Here is a 20,000-nt window from a genome sequence, read left to right on the forward strand (position 1 = left end):
ATACTGCGGTCTATACTACGGTCTATACTGCGGTCTATACTGCGGTCTATACTGCGGTCTATACTGCGGTCTAAACTGCGGTTTACCCTGCGGTTTATACTGCGGTTTATACTGCGGTTTATACTACGTCTTTCAGCATGTCTGTAGACACTTGTCGCAGTGACATCATGAACATTCTATTTATATATAATATATATATATATATATATATATATATATATATATATATATATATATATATATATATATATATATATATATCAAACTTGTCGTTATGAAGAACCCCAAAAACTCCAGGCTGCAGGACATCAGCAGCCTTGTGGTGCAAAATAGCATAACTGGTGTATTTTAACACCAATATACCCATCCACTTAAAAATGAATTTAGTATATGTCAATCTAGCAAACCAGGCAACTAAAAGCAACTTTTCTAAACAATGTTTTGGTTCGTTTCTAGCTTGTTAGCTAACCTTAAGCTAGCTGGCTAACCTTAAATTAGCTGGCTAACCAGTTCAAATAATGACCATATCATATAGCTGACAACGTCTTCACTTTAGCTTATTTGTATTCAATATTACAGGAAAATAAACTCACAACAAGATCATTATTTACAAGTTAATCACAAGCTAATTACAGAAAATAGCTTACGGTTGTGATTGTGACTAAATAAAAGCAGGGCAGTCTACCGAAGAATTGTATGACTTAGACACTGTCTCGTTGACCTAAAGTTATATCTTCATTTGACTTTGGTGCAGGTCATGGTGTTAAAGTGACTATGCATAGATGATACCAGCTAAGAGTAGCAGCGGTGTAAAAGAGGGAGGGGGGGCAATGCAAATAGTCTGGGTAGCCGTTTGATTAGCTGTTCAGGAGTCTTATGGCTTGGGGGGGTAGAAGCTGTTTAGAAACCTCTTGGACCTAGACTTGGCGCTCCGGTACCGCTTGCCATGCGGTAGCAGAGAGAACAATCTATGACTAGGGTGGCTGGAGTCTTTGACAATTTTTAGGGCCTTCCTCTGACCCCGCCTGGTATAGAGGTCCTGGATGGCAGGAAGCTTGGCCCCAGTGATGTACTGGGCCGTTCACACTACCCTCTGTAGCACCTTGTGGTCGGAGGCCGAGCAGTTGCCATACCAGGCAGTGATGCAACCAGTCAGGATGCTCTCAATGGTGCAGCTGTAGAACCTTTTGAGGATCTGAGGACCCATGCTAAATCTTTTCAGTCTCCTGAGGGGGAATAGGTTTTGTCGTGCCCTCCTCACGACTGTCTTAGTGTGCTTGGACCATGTTAGTTTGTTGGTGATGTGGACACCAAGGAACTTGAAGCTCTCAACCTGCTCCACTGCAGCCCCGTCGATGAGAATGGGGGCGTGCTCGGAACCTCTTTCCTGTTGTCCACGATCATCTCCTTTTGACTTGATCACGTTGAGGGAGAGGCTGCAGGTAGCCAACGCTAACCAACTACTGCTGGTTCAATATTAGCTATCTAGCTAACATTAGGCTATAACTAGCAATACAAATGGCTCTGAGATACAAATAATATTACAACACAGATCATACACGTAATGTTAGCTAGCGAGCCAGCCAGCTAACCTTAGCTAGCTAACAGAAAAAGACTTTCTGACAAAACTTGAAACTTATCATATCTGAAAATTTAGCTAGCTAAACACTCTTACCCGTATGCGTGAATGAATGCTTCTCCCTTCGCCTTCTTTTCGACTCCCTCCGCAAATGTTCAATCAAACAGCAGAATATTCTCCTTATCTGTCCTACTCTGCTTTCCCTGGACATTCTACTGATTTCAGAACTCAGTCCTCCAGAAAGTGGAGCGCCTTGGCAACACTAATGTAGTTATTTTCTGATATCTTGAAAAATAGCTGCGTTTTAAAGGGTTACCTACACATACTGATCAGCTCATGTTATAGACAGAAGCGTTTTACATAGCAGACCAATCCCAACACATCTCTAGGCATGTCCAGACCATCCATTATTTCAGCCAATCATGGCTAACGGGAAGGTTCTTGGCTTTTTCCGTGGCTAAACCAACGTCATACCAGTTTGTTATTAAAACACATGAACGTTCACATGTTCCAGAAGGCATTTCTGCAATAAAAAACTACATTTTGATCAAAAATAAATGTTTAAGTTCAAATGCCTCTCCTGTGAAGTAGTGACGAGCGACATACGTCTTGTTTTCCTGAAATGATTCACAAATGATATCTCGTACCTGGAACTAGAAATGAAATAAGGAAAGAGAATCCCAAAGTTCTGATTTAATGTTGTTTTTTAAGTAAACGTCAGAGATATTATTTGGGCATTTTAGTCAGCCTAGCTTAATCATATTACATGATCTTTGACCTCAGACACAGCCCCCCCCCCCTCCTCTCTGTGTCTGACTGTAGGGGTCAGGTCAGTCAATGGTAAGACAATAGTACTTACTGTAGGTCTAGACTGTAAGACGAGTTCCTGTTTAGACTCGTTAGGTATGTGCGTGTACACAGACTAGTATTCTCCAGTAGTGCTTCTCTTACCTCCTCTAAACTAGTGCTTATTGCTTAGTAGTGGAGGGTGCTGGGCTCTGTTGTATTCAGAAAGTGTGAGAAGAAGAGGGTGTGTCCAGTCAGTGTGCGGTCTAACAGTATAACCTCTGACCTCAGGTCGTCTGAGGACCAAGCAGCCTCTCACCACGGCAACCAGTGTCAGCCAGGTGGACTCCCGGGGACGCAGCCGCACCAAGATGGTGTCCCAGTCACAACGTAAGGAGAAACACACACACACCTAAAACACACACACACACACACCTAAAACACACACACGCACACATTCACGCAGCTTTTGAGCCTCATATAAATACCACATCCTTCACATACGATGTTCCACTGCTGTGGATGTATAGGTGTGTTTGTGTGTGTGTGTGTGTGTGTGTGTGTTTGCGCGATAAGTTATTTACACTCTTTCTGTAGTCGCTGCTGATATCCCTCACAGTGACAGTAAGCTCCTGCACATGTTTTTTTTTGTATACCTCTTAGGTTCCTACGAATCAGATTGCACACCAGGTATGTGTGTGTGTGTGTGTGTGTGTGTGTGTGTGTGTTGGTTAGACAGACCCATTACGTTGCTCTCGTGGTCACTGCTGTTTTTTGTGAGACGGGGTGTTTTCTCTGCATGCTCTGTCGTCTCACCACTGAGTGTTGTTGGTGTGAGGAGTCCAGGTCTGCCAATAGTAATACCAAAACATGACAAAATACAGCAGGTGCTAACTAACTCACAGTGGTGGAAAAACTACTCAAATGTCACACTTGAGTAAAAGTATAGATATCTTTTTTTAATAGAAAGTTACCCAGTAAAATACTACTTGAGTAAAAGTCTAAAAGTATTTGGTTTTAAATATACTTAAATATCAAAAGTAAATGTAATTGCTAAAAAATAAAAGTGTAAATCATTTAAAATTCCTATTATTTAGCGAAGCAGATGGCACAATTGTCTTGTTTAAAAAATAAATAAAAAATGTGGATAGCCAGGGGCACACTCCAATACTCAGACATTATTTACAAAAGATGCTCTCTGTTTAGTGAGTCCTCCAGATCAGATGCAGTAGGGATGACCAGGGATGTTCTCTGTTTAGTGAGTCCTCCAGATCAGATGCAGTAGGGATGACCAGGGATGTTCTCTGTTTAGTGAGTCCTCCAGATCAGAGGCAGTAGGGATGACCAGGGATGTTCTCTGTTTAGTGAGTCCTTCAGATCAGAGGCAGTAGGGATGACCAGGGATGTTCTCTGTTTAGTGAGTCCTCCAGATCAGAGGCAGTAGGGATGACCAGGGATGTTCTCTGTTTAGTGAGTCCTCCAGATCAGAGGCAGTAGGGATGACCAGGGATGTTCTCTTGATAGGAGCGTGAATTTGATTAATTTCCTGTCCTGCTAAGCATTCAGAATGTAATGAGTACTTTTGGTTGTCATGGAAAATGTATGGAGTAAAAAGTGCAATATTTTCTTTAGGAATGTAGTGAAGTAAAAGTCAAAAATAAAAATATTGTAGGAACAAGAGATTAGCATTGAGAAAATGAAGAATGATGGGGAGATATCTTTGTGCTAGAGAGCTGGACAGGGCAGGTTTTGGCTGTGTGTGTTTGTGAGAGAGTGTTTTAGCTGGTAACCCGGGGGTATAGCAGGTATAGCAGGTTTTGGCTGTGTGTGTTTGTGAGAGAGTGTTTTAGCTGGTAACCCGGGGTATAGCAGGTATAGCAGGTATAGCAGGTTTTGGCTGTGTGTGTTTGTGAGAGAGTGTTTTAGCTGGTAACCCGGGGGTATAGCAGGTATAGCAGGTTTTGGCTGTGTGTGTTTGTGAGAGAGTGTTTTAGCTGGTAACCCGGGGTATAGCAGGTATAGCAGGTTTTGGCTGTGTGTGTTTGTGAGAGAGTGTTTTAGCTGGTAACCCGGGGTATAGCAGGTATAGCAGGTTTTGGCTGTGTGTGTTTGTGAGAGAGTGTTTTAGCTGGTAACCCGGGGTATAGCAGGTTTTGGCTGTGTGTGTTTGTGAGAGAGTGTTTTAGCTGGTAACCCGGGGTATAGCAGGTATAGCAGGTATAGCAGGTTTTGGCTGTGTGTGTTTGTGAGAGAGTGTTTTAGCTGGTAACCCGGGGTATAGCAGGTTTTGGCTGTGTGTGTTTGTGAGAGAGTGTTTTAGCTGGTAACCCGGGGTATAGCAGGTTTTGGCTGTGTGTGTTTGTGAGAGAGTGTTTTAGCTGGTAACCCGGGGTATAGCAGGTATAGCAGGTATAGCAGGTTTTGGCTGTGTGTGTTTGTGAGAGAGTGTTTTAGAGCATCTTTACTTTGTTTTTATTTCTTCCATTGTGAAGCTGCTTTGCTTCGTCAGCGATACTGCTGCGTCACACACCGGCTACCCATCATGCAATGCTCTACCGTTCCTCCATCGAGCATCACAACTGGTTCCGTGTGTGTCAGCCTTCAGCTTATTCAGTATTTAATTGATACATTGATTTCCGTGTTTGAATCGTGTTGATTGTCGCTCTCATTCTCTCGTCTAGGAACGCTCGGAATGCTCCCATGATGCTCTCTGTGTTCTAACTCCCATGGTGCTTTGTGCTCTAACACCCGTAATCCATCTTGTTTAACTTCCTGTCCCTGCCTCTGCTCCCTTCCAAACCAATGGTCTTACGGCTCCTCCCCCCTATTTCCAATTCCTCCTTCTCATTGGTGCAGGATCTCAGTCTGCTACCATCGTTGGTGGTAAGAATCTAACTTCTACTACCTGTTACCCTCACCCCCCTTACCCCCTCTCTCACCCTTCATCTGTTCTCACCCCCTCTCCCTCCCCCCTCACCCCCTCTCTCACCCTTCATCTGTTCTCACCCCCTCTCCCTCCCCCCTCACCCCCTCTCTCACCCTTCATCTGTTTTCACACCCCTCACCCCCTCTCCCTCCCCCCTCACCCCCTCTCACCCTTCATCTGTTCTCACCCCCTCTCTCCCTCTCTCACCCTTCATCTGTTCTCCTCCCCCTCACCCTCTCTCACCCTTCATCTGTTCTCACCCTCCTCTCCTCTCACCCCCTCTCACCCTTAATTTGTTCTCACCCCCTCTCTCACCCTTAATTTGTTCTCACCCCCTCTCTCACCGTTAATCTGTTCTCACCCTCCCCCCTCATCCCCTCTCTCACCCTTCAAAAGGTTCACCCTCACCCCCTCTCTCACCCTTCATCTGTTCTCATCCTCCTCCCCCCTCACCCAAGCTGGTCACCTAAAGCTCCACCCCCTCTCTGGCTGAAGCATGATGGGACTTTTAGTTCAAACTAAAACATGGCTGCCTTCTGACTTCCTGTCTGCCTTCTGACTTCCTGTCTGCCTTCTTATGACTCCTTACTCTCTAAGCTGAGGCCCGTGTCTACCTGTTAGGAGGGAGCTGAGGCCCGTGTCTACCTGTTAGGAGGGGGCTGAGGCCCGTGTCGACCTGTTAGGAGGGGGCTGAGGCCCGTGTCGACCTGTTAGGAGGGGGCTGAGGCCCGTGTCTACCTGTTAGGAGGGAGCTGAGGCCTGTGTCGACCTGTTAGGAGGGAGCTGAGGCCTGTGTCTACCTGTTAGGAGGGAGCTGAGGCCTGTGTCTACCTGTTAGGAGGGAGCTGAGGCCTGTGTCTACCTGTTAGGAGGGGGCTGAGGCCTGTGTCTACCTGTTAGGAGGGGGCTGAGGCCTGTGTCTACCTGTTAGGAGGGGGCTGAGGCCTGTGTCTACCTGTTAGGAGGGGGCTGAGGCCTGTGTCTACCTGTTAGGAGGGGGCTGAGGCCTGTGTCTACCTGTTAGGAGGGGGCTGAGGCCTGTGTCTACCTGTTAGGAGGGGGCTGAGGCCTGTGTCTACCTGTTAGGAGGGGGCTGAGGCCTGTGTCTACCTGTTAGGAGGGGGCTGAGGCCTGTGTCTACCTGTTAGGAGGGGGCTGAGGCCCGTGTCTACCTGTTAGGAGGGGGCTGAGGTCTGTGTCTACCTGTTAGGAGGGGGCTGAGGCCTGTGTCGACCTGTTAGGAGGGGGCTGAGGTCTGTGTCTACCTGTTAGGAGGGAGCTGAGGCCTGTGTCTACCTGTTAGGAGGGGGCTGAGGCCCGTGTCTACCTGTTAGGAGGGGGCTGAGGCCCGTGTCTACCTGTTAGGAGGGGGCTGAGGCCCGTGTCTACCTGTTAGGAGGGAGCTGAGGCCCGTGTCTACCTGTTAGGAGGGAGCTGAGGCCCGTGTCTACCTGTTAGGAGGGGGCTGAGGCCCGTGTCTACCTGTTAGGAGGGGGCTGAGGCCCGTGTCTACCTGTTAGGAGGGGGCTGAGGCCCGTGTCTACCTGTTAGGAGGGGGCTGAGGCCCGTGTCTACCTGTTAGGAGGGGGCTGAGGCCTGTGTCTACCTGTTAGGAGGGGGCTGAGGCCTGTGTCTACCTGTTAGGAGGGGGCTGAGGTCTGTGTCTACCTGTTAGGAGGGAGCTGAGGCCCGTGTCTACCTGTTAGGAGGGAGCTGAGGCCCGTGTCTACCTGTTAGGAGGGGGCTGAGGCCCGTGTCTACCTGTTAGGAGGGGGCTGAGGCCTGTGTATTCTAGCGGGGTCTGTGTATTCTAGCGGGGCCTGTGTATTCTAGCGGGGCCTGTGTATTCTAGCGGGGTCTGTGTATTCTAGCGGGGCCTGTGTATTCTAGCGGGGCCTGTGTATTCTAGCGGGGCCTGTGTATTCTAGCGGGGCCTGTGTATTCTAGCGGGGCCTGTGTATTCTAGCGGGGCCTGTGTATTCTAGCGGGGCCTGTGTATTCTAGCGGGGCCTGTGTATTCTAGCGGGGCCTGTGTATTCTAGCGGGGCCTGTGTATTCTAGCGGGGCCTGTGTATTCTAGCGGGGCCTGTGTATTCTAGCGGGGCCTGTGTATTCTAGCGGGGTCTGTGTATTCTAGCGGGGCCTGTGTATTCTAGCGGGGCCTGTGTATTCTAGCGGGGCCTGTGTATTCTAGCGGGGCCTGTGTATTCTAGCGGGGTCTGTGTGGTGAAATAGATTAATTTGATACTTTTCAGTTGTGTAGTGGAGTTTTTCTCACTCATGTCACATGACCCCCTCTTTCCACATTTCACTTTCACACCTCTTCACATCTGTCTTTGAGTTCACAAACTAAAGCATGTGTAGATCACAAGGCATTATGGGCCGTGATATATTGTACTCCATGTCATTATTTGGGAATAAGCAAACGACCCACCAAAGTGATGACAGTCCCAAGATGGCCGCCGAAGCTGGGCCCCTGAGTCTGGTTGAAAACAACTCCTAACCCTGAAACCAAAATGGCTGAAATTCCATTCACCATGTTCCTACACACATCTAGTTCCTTCTGATCTGCTAACCAGACCTGGGTCAATAATACACTCAAATACTTTCAAAGACTTTAGTTGCACTTGGGAATAATATTCCCAAAATGTAAAAACTCCCAAGCTAAGTCAAGTGCACCTCGTACTTCTAAGTGTTTGACGTATGTATTAAAGTGATCCCAGATCTGATGCGGACATGATGGGGCTAGGGGCTGTTGTTATTCCGTAGACAACAGGGTCTCATGACTAGTGTGTGTTCTGTGTTTGTAATCGTCCCCCCTCCCTCCCTGTCTCTCTCTAGCCGGCAGTCGGAGTGGTTCCCCGGGCCGCGTCCTGACCAGTACGGCTCTGAGTACGCTGGGTTCTGGAGCCCAGAGGGTCCTAGCTGGGACGGGGAGGAGACGTAGCCGCATCCCCCGCAGCCAGGGCTGCTCACGAGACTCCTCCCCTACACGCCTGTCTGTCGGTGAGTAGAGCCAGGTCCCCAAGCAGGTCCCCAACCAGGTCCCCAAGCAGGTCCCCAAGCAGGTCCCCAAGCAGGTCCCCAAGCAGGTCCCCAAGCAGGTCCCCAAGCCGCCGCCTCTTACTTATTCCACAGGATGTATTGATTTTTATCTGTGTTATTTCTAAACCAATAAAATCATCCGCTCCCCCATTGTCCTGCTTCTGTTTGTTCCTGCTCACGCCTGATTGGCTAAGGCCCAGAGATTGACAGCTCTCTCTCTCTCTCACACACACACACACACAGGGGTTCTGCGTGCATCTCACTCTGGCCTCCTACCTTTTCTCGTTGTCGTGACAACTTGATCAATCTCCACCAATCGCATGCTTCCCTTATCACCGCATGGTTTGTGATGATGTCACAGATCAGTCCGTTCGTTTCTCCCAACAACTCTGAAAGCAGGAACTCTTTTAAAGCTGACCTCTATTTTACTCCCTCTGTCTTTCTCCTCTCCTTCCTCTCTTTCTCCTCTCCTTCCTCACTTTCTCCTCTCCTTCCTCTTTCTCCTCTCCTTCCTCTTTCTCCTCTCCTTCCTCACTTTCTCCTCTCCTTCCTCTCTTTCTCCTCTCCTTCCTTTCCTCCCTCTTCCTTTCCTCCCTGTCTTTCTCCTCTCCTTCCTCTGTCTTTCTCATTTCCTTCCTTTCCTCCCTCTTCCTTTCCTCCCTGTCTTTCTCATTTCCTTCCTTTCCTCCCTCTCTTTCTCCTCTCCTTCCTTTCTTCCCTCTTCCTTTCCTTCCTCTTCCTTTCCTCCCGGTCTTTCTCCTCTCCTTCCTCTGTCATCTCTAGCTCCCTCCAGTGTTAGTTCCATCTACAAAGCAACGAGCAGAGGAGGTAAGAACTCTCCGACTCATCCCTATAACAACTCCACCTCTGCCTGCATCCCTCCATCCCTCCACCCTCCTTCATGTCTCTCTATATACATCTGTCCACCCCTCCACTTTCATGTCTCTCTATATACATCTGTCCGTCCCTCCACTTTCATGTCTCTCTATATACATCTGTCCACCCCTCCACTTTCATGTCTCTCTATATACATCTGTCCACCCCTCCACTTTCATGTCTCTCTATATACATCTGTCCGTCCCTCCACTTTCATGTCTCTCTATATACATCTGTCCACCCCTCCACTTTCATGTCTCTCTATATACATCTGTCCACCCCTCCACTTTCATGTCTCTCTATATACATCTGTCCACCCCTCCACTTTCATGTCTCTCTATATACATCTGTCCACCCCTCCACTTTCATGTCTCTCTATATACATCTGTCCACCCCTCCACCTGTCCGTCCCTCCACCCCTCCATCTGTCCACCCCTCCACCTGTCCGTCCCTCCACCCCTCCATCTGTCCACCCCTCCATCTGTCCATCCCTCCACCTCTCCGTCCCTCCACCTGTCCGTCCCGCCACCTCTCCATCTGTCCGCCCCTCCATCTGTCCCTCCACCCCTCCATCTGTCCGTCCCTCCACCTCTCCGTTCCTCCACCTGTCCGTCCCGCCACCTCTCCATCTGTCCGCCCCTCCATCTGTCCCTCCATCCCTCCATCTGTCCGCCCCTCCATCTGTCCGCCCCTCCATCTGTCCGCCCCTCCATCTGTCCGCCCCTCCATCTGTCCGCCCCTCCATCTGTCCGCCCCTCCATCTGTCCGCCCCTCCGTCTGTCCGCCCCTCCGTCTGTCCGCCCCTCCGTCTGTCCGCCCCTCCGTCTGTCCGCCCCTCCGTCTGTCCGCCCCTCCGTCTGTCCGCCCCTCCGTCTGTCCCCTCCATCCGTCCGCCCCTCCATCTGTCCGCCCCTCCATCTGTCCCTCCATCCGTCCGTCCCTCCATCTGTCCGCCCCTCCATCTGTCCCTCCGGCCCCTCCATCTGTCCGCCCCTCCATCTGTCCCTCCATCCCTCCATCTGTCCGCCCCTCCATCTGTCCCTCCATCCCTCCATCTGTCCGCCCCTCCATCTGTCCGCCCCTCCATCTGTCGGCCCCTCCATCTGTCCGGCCCTCCATCTGTCCGCCCCTCCATCTGTCCGCCCCTCCATCTGTCCGCCCCTCCATCTGTCCGCCCCTCCATCTGTCCGCCCCTCCATCTGTCCCTCCATCCCTCCATCTGTCCGCCCCTCCAACTGTCCGCCCCTCCATCTGTCCGCCCCTCCATCTGTCCGCCCCTCCATCTGTCCGCCCCTCCATCTGTCCGTCCCTCCACCCCTCCATCCGTCCGTCCCTCCACCCCTCCATCCATACCATTCCGTCAGGCTGTTGCTCACCGCCTCAAAATACCAGAATCCTCCTCTCTAACCTCCGAACTCATGTCATGGCGATGGGTTGCCATGGTAATCGTGGTGACAATTTGCATTTTGCCACTAACCAATTGGCCGCAGATGTGAATGTAGCTTCATAGGATCGGTGAAGCTTCATTGGTTCCCCATTACGCTTCCTTAGGCTGTGGTTAACTCTGATTGGTGCGTGGGTGCCGGCTCTGGCCAATGAACAGTCAGGATGAGCATGATGCTTATTGGATAAAAACAGAGATCCTTCCCCCTCACCCCCCTCTTTCATCTGCTTCTCATTTCCTCCTCCTGTGTGTGTGTGTGTGTGTGTGTGTGTGTGTGTGTGTGTGTGTGTGTGTGTGTGTGTGTCACCATGCATGTGTGTAGAGGGAGATATAGAGCCTGACAGACAGAAATATCTGTGTGTGTGTGTGTGTGTGTGTGTGTGTGTGTGTGTGTGTAAAACCAGCAGTAGGCTTGGGCAGTATCCAGATTTTCCTACCGGCAATGGACACAAGGGACGCTATTTTCAAATCCCACTGACTGAGCCTCTGTAATCCGAAAGGTTAAGAATGCTAACAAGTACTTGTAAAATCCCATAGCAAATGCTAACGAGCGCATTGTGAACGTCTCTGACATCAACTATTTGCAGAACAGACATCCCAGCTCATAAAGTTATACAAGTAACAAAAAAATGCTACTTACAGTTTGCTGCACGCACATAACAAACATTAGACAGCAAAGCTCTTGATAATCTCTGCTGCTACCAAGAGAAGCTTGATTTTGCAAGAAGCTAACCTAGCTACTAAATTAGCAAAACAATTGCTCAACTGCAGAGCATTTAGCTCATTGTAGACAGTTGACTGGATAAGATATCTAGCTGGCTAACATTTTAGTTGTGATTTTCTATACTGTAACTAGATCAGCTGGAGCGTGCTGCACAACACTAAGTGACTCACAAGGCTCTGGTCTCTCGTTGTGTGCTTGTAAACAACTAGCGGTGAACTTCATCATGGAAGAAATAAACGTGATCTGTGTTTTATCTCCTGACATATTGTACAAGTTTACTGCAGGTATTTACTTTAAAGTAGCTACAAATACTGAAATGTATGAAAATAAAAACATCAAATAAATTAGTTTTGACGCTATTTGGAGAAACTATCCGTTGGTCATTTCCATATAGCCGGTACACCGCCCAAGCCTATGGTGAATCATGTCCTTTCAGAGCCCAGCGCTCCTGTGCTCTCTAGGACTCTGTAACACCCTGCACACTATTGAGACTCACCCATGGAGCTGGAAGAGCTGTGCACTTATTCAGTCCTGTCTATCAGTGTCACTCTTATGTCTCTCTATCCGTCTGTCTCTCTCTCTCTCTCTGTTTATTTGTTCTCTCTCTCTTTCCTTTTCTCCTTTGTCCTCTCTGCTTCCGTCTCTCTGCTTCCCTTACCCTCTTGTCTTTCCTCTCCCCCCTCCCCTCCCCCTGGTACATTATCGTGGTACTGCAGCTCGGGGAAGTCGTATTCCCCGGCCCAGTATGAGTCAGGGCTGCAGCAGGGAGACCAGCAGGGAGAGCAGCAGAGACACCAGCCCTGTACGCTCCTTTACACCCCTGGGTGAGTAACACACACACACACACACACACACACACACACACACCATGTAGTAACACACACACACATTTTACATTTACATTTTAGTCATTTAGCAGACGCTCTTATCCAGAGCGACTTACAGTAGTGAATGCATACATTTCATACATTTTTTATTTTTTTTCTGTACTGGCCCCCCGTGGGAATCGAACCCACAACCCTGGCGTTGCAAACACCATGCTCTACCAACTGAGCTACAGGGAAGGCTATGTAGTAACACACCATGTAGTAACACACACACACACACACACACACCATGTAGTAACACACACACACCATGTAGTAACACACACACACACACACACACACACACACCATGTAGTAACACACACACACACACACACCATGTAGTAACACACACACACACACACACCATGTAGTAACACACACACACACACACACCATGTAGTAACACACACACACACACACACACACCATGTAGTAACACACACACACACACACACCATGTCACACACCATGTAGTAACACACACACCATGTCACACACCATGTAGTAACACACACACACACACATCAATGACACCACATTTTAACACACAAACAAAGCCATCATTATGGAACAACAAAACTGACCACCTTGATCCAACGTCAACACATGCTGGTCTTTAGACTGGAGGCTTTGGAGGTCGTTATTAGACTGGAGGCTTTGGAGGTCGTTATTAGACTGGAGGCTTTGGAGGTCGTTATTAGACTGGAGGCTTTGGAGGTCGTTATTAGACTGGAGGCTTTGGAGGTCGTTATTAGACTAGGGGCTTTGGAGGTCGTTATTAGACTAGGGGCTTTGGAGGTCGTTATTAGACTAGGGGCTTTGGAGGTCGTTATTAGACTGGAGGCTTTGGAGGTCGTTATTAGACTGGAGGCTTTGGAGGTCGTTATTAGACTGGAGGCTTTGGAGGTCGTTATTAGACTGGAGGCTTTGGAGGTCGTTATTAGACTGGAGGCTTTGGAGGTCGTTATTAGACTGGAGGCTTTGGAGGTCGTTATTAGACCGGAGGCTTTGGAGGTCGTTATTAGACCGGAGGCTTTGGAGGTCGTTATTAGACCGGAGGCTTTGGAGGTCGTTATTAGACCGGAGGCTTTGGAGGTCGTTATTAGACCGGAGGCTTTGGAGGTCGTTATTAGACCGGAGGCTTTGGAGGTCGTTATTAGACTGTAGACTGCTTACCCAGACCAGCAGTGCAGGGAGCATTCCTCAACTCTAAGGTAGATTATTCCCAGCTGTTTAGACTACCTGGGCTAGCTGATGGAATACTGTTTAATACTGTTTAGACTACCTGGGCTAGCTGATGGAATACTGTTTAATACTGTTTAGACTACCTGGGCTAGCTGATGGAATACTGGTTAATACTGTTTAGACTACCTGGGCTAGCTGATGGAATACTGTTTAATACTGTTTAGACTACCTGGGCTAGCTGATGGAATACTGGTTAATACTGTTTAGACTACCTGGGCTAGCTGATGGAATACTGGTTAATACTGTTTAGACTACCTGGGCTAGCTGATGGAATACTGTTTAATACTGTTTAGACTACCTGGGCTAGCTGATGGAATACTGGTTAATACTGTTTAGACTACCTGGGCTAGCTGATGGAATACTGGTTAATACTGTTTAGACTACCTGGGCTAGCTGATGGAATACTGGTTAATACTGTTTAGACTACCTGGGCTAGCTGATGGAATACTGGTTAATACTGTTTAGACTACCTGGGCTAGCTGATGGAATACTGTTTAATACTGTTTAGACTACCTGGGCTAGCTGATGGAATACTGTTTAATACTGTTTAGACTACCTGGGCTAGCTGATGGAATACTGTTTAATACTGTTTAGACTACCTGGGCTAGCTGATGGAATACCGTCAGCCGCTGTAGGGAAGTAGAACTCTTAGAGGACTACTAACCACACACACACACACACACACACACACACACACACACACACACACACACACACACACACACACACACACACACACACACACACACACACACACACACACACTGACATGTTGCTGCATGGTTCTGGGTCTCACTTTCTCTCACACAGTGTGAGTTCTAACGGTGGGTGAGGGGGTGTTTCTGTGTGTTTCTACGTGTGTGTGTGTTTCTACGTGTGTGTGTGTTTCTACGGTGTGTGTGTGTGTGTGTGTTGTTGATGGTTGCAGCGTCGTGCCACTACTCTCGCTCCACCGGCGCTCTCCACACCGCCGACGCTTTAGGGGCCGCAGGTGAACAATGAGTACCTCTATCCTCTCTCCTCTGTCCTCTATCCTCTCCTCTATCCTCTATCCTCTGTCCTCTATCCTCTATCCTCTAACCTCTCTCCTCTAACCTCTCTCCTCTGTCCTCTATCCTCTAACCTCTGTCCTTTGTCCTCTATCCTCTGTCCTCTATCTTCTGTCCTCTATCCTCTGTCCTCTGTCCTCTGTCCTCTATCCTCTGTCCTCTGTCCTCTATCCTCGCTCTCCATCTCCTTGATTCCTTCTCTTTTCCGTTCTCTAGATCTTCTCGTTATGTTTCTTTCTTTGTTCTCCGTCTTCGCCTCTTCCTGGACCTCAAGCTTCCGCCACCCCGTTCAGTTGCCGCGACAACCATTTTGTCTCCATTTCGACGAATCATTTGTAGCTGTCTCTTCCCTCGCTCATCGATTTTCCTGATTTTTATCCCCACCTCCCATCGACATGGACATGCCCCCGCACAGTGTCCTCCATGTATTTTTGTTTGTTTGTTTATTCCCATCATGCTTTGCATGGAAGGTCACAGCTCTTGTGGTCAAGGTTCATTTGGTTATTTATTCACCATACCATCTAGCTGGGGGGGTGTTTATGTGATCAGGGAGGTCGGAGGGAGGTCTGATCGGGTGGAAGGGGGTGGGTGAGGTTGGTGGGGGGTGGATGAGGTGGGAGAGTGGGTGAGGGAGGGAGGGAAGAGGTGGATGAGGTGGGAGAGAATGGGTGAGGGAGGGAGGAAAGAGGTCGGAGGGGTGGATGAGGAGGTGGGAGAGAATGGGTGAGGGAGGGAGGAAAGAGGTTGGTGAGGGTGGGTGAGGTCGGAGAGGTGGATGAGGAGGGAGGGAAGAGGTTGGTGAGGGAGGGAAGAGGTGAGAGGGGGTAAGGGTAGGAAGAAGGCTGTTGGGTGAGGGTGGAAGGGAAGAGGTGGGTGAGGGAGGGAAGAGGTGGGTGAGGGTGGAAGGTGAGAGGGGGGTAAGGGTAGGAAGAAGGCTGTTGGGTGAGGGTGGAAGGTGAGAGGTGGGTGAGGAAGGTGAGAGGTGAGAGGGGGTAAGGGTAGGAAGAAGGCTGTTGGGTGAGGGTGGAAGGGATTGTGTGTTGGACTGCATCTATAACTTGTCTCTCTCCTCCCTCCAGGGTCAGGGTACAGTATCAGTCAATCCAGTCATCTGTCATCGTCCGTCAGCACCATGAGAGTCCTCACAGGATCTGATATAGAGGAGGCCCTCGCTGACGCCCTGGTACACACACACACACACACACACACACACACTAACTCGAGGTGGTATTCAAAGCCGGGGTCACGACCCCTAGTGAAGTTATTTACATTTTAATAACCTAGATGAAAATGTAATGAATTGGAGGTTATTTGTTGATGTAAAAATGGAAATGTACAGGTTTTAAGGTTTTAAGGTTAAGATTTGGGCTGTGGTGGAAAAACATGGGGTCCCTGTTGAAAAGGTCTGAATACCACTGTGCTTACTGTTGTGGGGACTGGTGTCTAACCCCTGGGGGCTAACCCCTGGTTGCTCTGTTGTGGGGACTAACCCCTGGTTGCTCTGTTGTGGGGACTAACCCCTGGGGGCAAACCCCTGTTTCCTCTGTTGTGGTGACTAACCCCTGGTTCCTCTGTTTAACGCTGTCAGCTGTTGGGAGACATAACATCCAAGGTCAGCTTCTCTAACTACGTGTGTTTGTGTCTGTCTGTCTGCACATTTGTGTGTAATGTTGTATGTGTACATTTACAAAAAGGTCAAGTATGTTTCTCACCCTCTCTGTCTCCCTCTCTCATGATCTCTCCCTCTCTCATTATCTCTCCCCCCCGTAGAAGAAGCCAGCGCGGCGGCGCTATGAGAACTATGGGATGTATTCAGATGATGATGCTAACAGTGATGCATCCAGCGCCTGCTCAGACCGCTCCTACAGCTCCAGGAACGGAGGAGCCATCCCCACGTACATGAGACAGACTGAGGACGTGGCCGAGGTCAAGAAACACAAACAATTTGGGATTAAATCATTGATTTATTGGCACCATACGCAAATAACATTCCTTTATAGATAAACCCCCTGTACGTCGTGAGGATTCCTGGCTGAAGATTGAATCATTTATTTTGGTTATTGTCGACCTTTAACCCTTTGTGTCCCAGGTGTTGAACCGCTGTGCCAGTGCAAACTGGTCGGAGAGGAAGGAGGGGCTTCTGGGTCTACAGGCTCTACTGAAGAACCAACGCACCCTCAGGTCAGCCTATCACAACGCAGGGTTTCACCTGGCAGCCTATCACAATGCACTCGAGAGAAACAGTTTATCCGATGCGATACATGCTGTATTCACCTTTTGTTTGTTTGTTTGTGTGTGTGTGTGTGTGTGTGTGTGTGTGTGTGTGTGTGTGTGTGTGTGTGCGCGTGTGTGTGTGTCTACAGTCGTGTGGAGCTGAAGAGGTTGTGTGAGATCTTCACCCGGATGTTTGCAGACCCCCACAGTAAGGTATGGATGCATGCACAGCTACCACACACACACACACACATACCCTTACACACACACACACATACCCTTACACACACACACACACATACCCTTACACACACACACACACATACCCTTACACACACACACACACATACCCTTACACACACACATACCCTTAACACACACACACACACACACACACACACACACACACATACCCTTACACACACACATACCCTTACACACACACACACACACACACACACATACCCTTACACACACACACAGCATGTGCTGGGAGCAGCGGTATCTGACTGGTTTCTAACGGCATGCCACGCCTGAGTCTGCGTGTGACCTCACTCCGCTAGCCAATGGGATTTCTCTCTCTCACTGTTCTTCAGCCAATCCGCTGGTTGTGCTAAACTCGCTCATGGCAACTCCTCTTCCTCCCTGCGTGATCTATATAGCATTACACCGACACACTTCTGTTACATTCCTAGCCTCCCTTACTTTCTGACTAACCCCGCCCACACCCCTCTAATGGCACCCCCCCTCCTCTCCTGCCGTGGTTTAGGGTGCCCCCCCCCACAGTTCCCCTGCTCCCCCTCACCCCCCCTCCTCTCCTGCCGTGGTTTAGGGTGCCCCCCCCCCCCACACAGTTCCCCTACTCCTCCTCACCCCCTCGTCTGACAGTAGTGGTTGTGACTTTCAGCGAGAATCTGGATCTAAGGTCTATGGAACGGCAGAATCCGGTATAAGCTCAGCCTCCTTCAAGGTACACCTCAACGTCACAAACCTGTCTTCCTTTCCCCCACTCTCTCTTGTACCTCTCCCTCTCTCTCCCACTTTTCTCTCTCTCCCACTTTTCTCTCTCTCTCTCTTTTCTCTCTCTTCTCTCTTTATTCTCTCTTCTCTCTTTATTTTATTCTCTCTTTATTCTCTCTTCTCTCTTTATTCTCTCTTTATTCTCTCATTCTCTCTTTATTCTCTCTTTATTCTCTCTTTTCTCTTTACTCTTCTCTCTTTATTTTATTCTCTCTTTATTCTCTCTATTTTATTCTCTCTTTATTCTCTCTTCTCTCTTTATTCTCTCTTTATTTTATTCTCTCTCTTTATTCTCTCTTCTCTCTTTATTCTCTCTTTATTTTATTCTCTCTCTTTATTCTCTCTTCTCTCTTTATTCTCTCTTCTCTCTTTATTCTCTCTTTTCTCTTTATTCTCCTCTCTCTTCTCCCTCCCTCTGACTTGTTGTCCTCTCCCTCTCTCTCTGGTGTGTATACAGACAGAGAGACTCCTATAAGAATCAGGAGGTTTTGATAAGAGGGCTGTAGTCCTCGTCTGATATGACAATATATATATCACAATATTACCTGTTTCAGTCCTCGTCTGTAATGACATCACAGTACCAGCCGTTTCAGTCCTCGTCTGTAATGACGTCACAGTATCAGCCGTTTCAGTCCTCGTCTGTAATGACGTCACAGTACCAGCCGTTTCAGTCCTCGTCTGAAATGACATCACAGTACCAGCCGTTTCAGTCCTCGTCTGTAATGACGTCACAGTACCAGCCGTTTCAGTCCTCGTCTGTAATGACGTCACAGTACCAGCCGTTTCAGTCCTCGTCTGATATGACGTCACAGTACCAGCCGTTTCAGTCCTCGTCTGTAATGACATCACAGTACCAGCCGTTTCAGTCCTCGTCTGATATGACATCACAGTACCAGCCGTTTCAGTCCTCGTCTGTAATGACGTCACAGTACCAGCCGTTTCAGTCCTCGTCTGATATGACGTCACAGTACCAGCCGTTTCAGTCCTCGTCTGTAATGACGTCACAGTACCAGCCGTTTCAGTCCTCGTCTGATATGACGTCACAGTACCAGCCGTTTCAGTCCTCGTCTGTAATGACGTCACAGTACCAGCCGTTTCAGTCCTCGTCTGATGTGACGTCACAGTACCAGCCGTTTCAGTCCTCGTCTGTAATGACGTCACAGTACCAGCCGTTTCAGTCCTCGTCTGTAATGACGTCACAGTACCAGCCGTTTCAGTTCACAGGTACTCTGACATCAGTCCGAGTCAGGAAGTGGTGTGTGTACACTGCACGCATATCTGTGTGCGCATGTGATGAGAGAGTGTGTGTGTGTGTGTGTATTTCCCAGGATGCTAACTGTATGTTTCTCTCTCCTCCATGCCACTCCTTTGGAACTCTCTGTGTAGAGAGTAAGTCTGGACAACGTTTATTTTACGTTCAATTAACGTTTTATTAACGTTTGTGGTTGTGACACTAACCTGGTAATTTGATTGGCAACTAATCTCGAATTGATTGATTCATCTGCCGAATGGTAATATGACTGGGTGGCTAATTGAATGGTTTCCAAGGCAACCAGACTCACTCACTAACCGACACGGTGATGTCACCCCTCACAGATGTGACATCACTATGACATCGTCACACCCTCCTGTGATTGGCTGTCGCCTGCAGAACAGCACCAATCAGCATGTGTGTTTTAGTGAATTTCTGAATATTGATTGTGTATTTGTAAACATAATTCAGCTTGCTGCACGCTGATTGGAGTGATTTGATTGGTTGATAAGTGAGCGTAGTTGTCTCTTGCATGGGACTCAGAGCTCCCCTCAACCTGTCCCATACTACAGGAGTCTGTGTGTGTGTGTGTGTGTGTGTGTGTGTGTGTGTAACCCTGTTCCCCCATCTCTCCCCAGGTGTTCAGTATGTTCTTGGAGACCCTAGTGGACTTTGTTCTGGTGCACAGAGAAGAGCTGCAGGACTGGCTGTTCGTCCTGCTCACCCAGCTGCTGAAGAAGATGGGGGCTGACCTGCTGGGATCCGTACAGGCCAAGGTCCAGAGAGCACTGAACATCACACGGTCAGTCTTGGTGTGTGTGTGTGTAAAGTGTGTTTAACGTGTGTGTAACTTAACGTGTGTGTATCTATATGCTGTCTCACTCCCCTACAGAGAGTCTTTCCCCAACGACCTTCAGTTCACTATCCTCATGAGGTTCACTGTGGACCAGACTCAGACACCAAACCTCAAG

General features: G+C 48.8%; 1 protein-coding gene across 44 annotated transcripts in view; it reads left to right on the forward strand.

The window, feature by feature from the left end:
• The window catches only part of LOC106592465 (CLIP-associating protein 2), a 132,009-nt gene that overhangs the window by 79,403 nt on the left and 32,606 nt on the right, over window positions 1–20,000 (forward strand). For 7 of the 44 annotated variants that reach the window (XM_045694964.1, XM_045694978.1, XM_045694966.1 and 4 more), the window contains 16 exons: window positions 2,657–2,755; window positions 3,029–3,055; window positions 5,222–5,248; window positions 8,133–8,297; window positions 9,120–9,164; window positions 12,097–12,204; window positions 14,423–14,485; window positions 15,623–15,726; window positions 16,132–16,155; window positions 16,314–16,469; window positions 16,633–16,724; window positions 16,907–16,970; window positions 17,665–17,727; window positions 19,076–19,078; window positions 19,668–19,831; window positions 19,922–20,000. In XM_045694964.1, the coding sequence (XP_045550920.1) occupies window positions 2,657–2,755; window positions 3,029–3,055; window positions 5,222–5,248; window positions 8,133–8,297; window positions 9,120–9,164; window positions 12,097–12,204; window positions 14,423–14,485; window positions 15,623–15,726; window positions 16,132–16,155; window positions 16,314–16,469; window positions 16,633–16,724; window positions 16,907–16,970; window positions 17,665–17,727; window positions 19,076–19,078; window positions 19,668–19,831; window positions 19,922–20,000 (1,283 nt within the window). The remainder of the gene's footprint in view (window positions 1–2,656; window positions 2,756–3,028; window positions 3,056–5,221; window positions 5,249–8,132; window positions 8,298–9,119; window positions 9,165–12,096; window positions 12,205–14,422; window positions 14,486–15,622; window positions 15,727–16,131; window positions 16,156–16,313; window positions 16,470–16,632; window positions 16,725–16,906; window positions 16,971–17,664; window positions 17,728–19,075; window positions 19,079–19,667; window positions 19,832–19,921) is intronic. The other 37 variants (XM_045694988.1, XM_045694991.1, XM_045695001.1 and 34 more) reach the window with 25 other exon arrangements.

Source organism: Salmo salar, chromosome ssa14 (genome assembly GCF_905237065.1).
Source record: "Salmo salar chromosome ssa14, Ssal_v3.1, whole genome shotgun sequence".
Taxonomy (NCBI): Eukaryota; Metazoa; Chordata; class Actinopteri; order Salmoniformes; family Salmonidae; genus Salmo; species Salmo salar.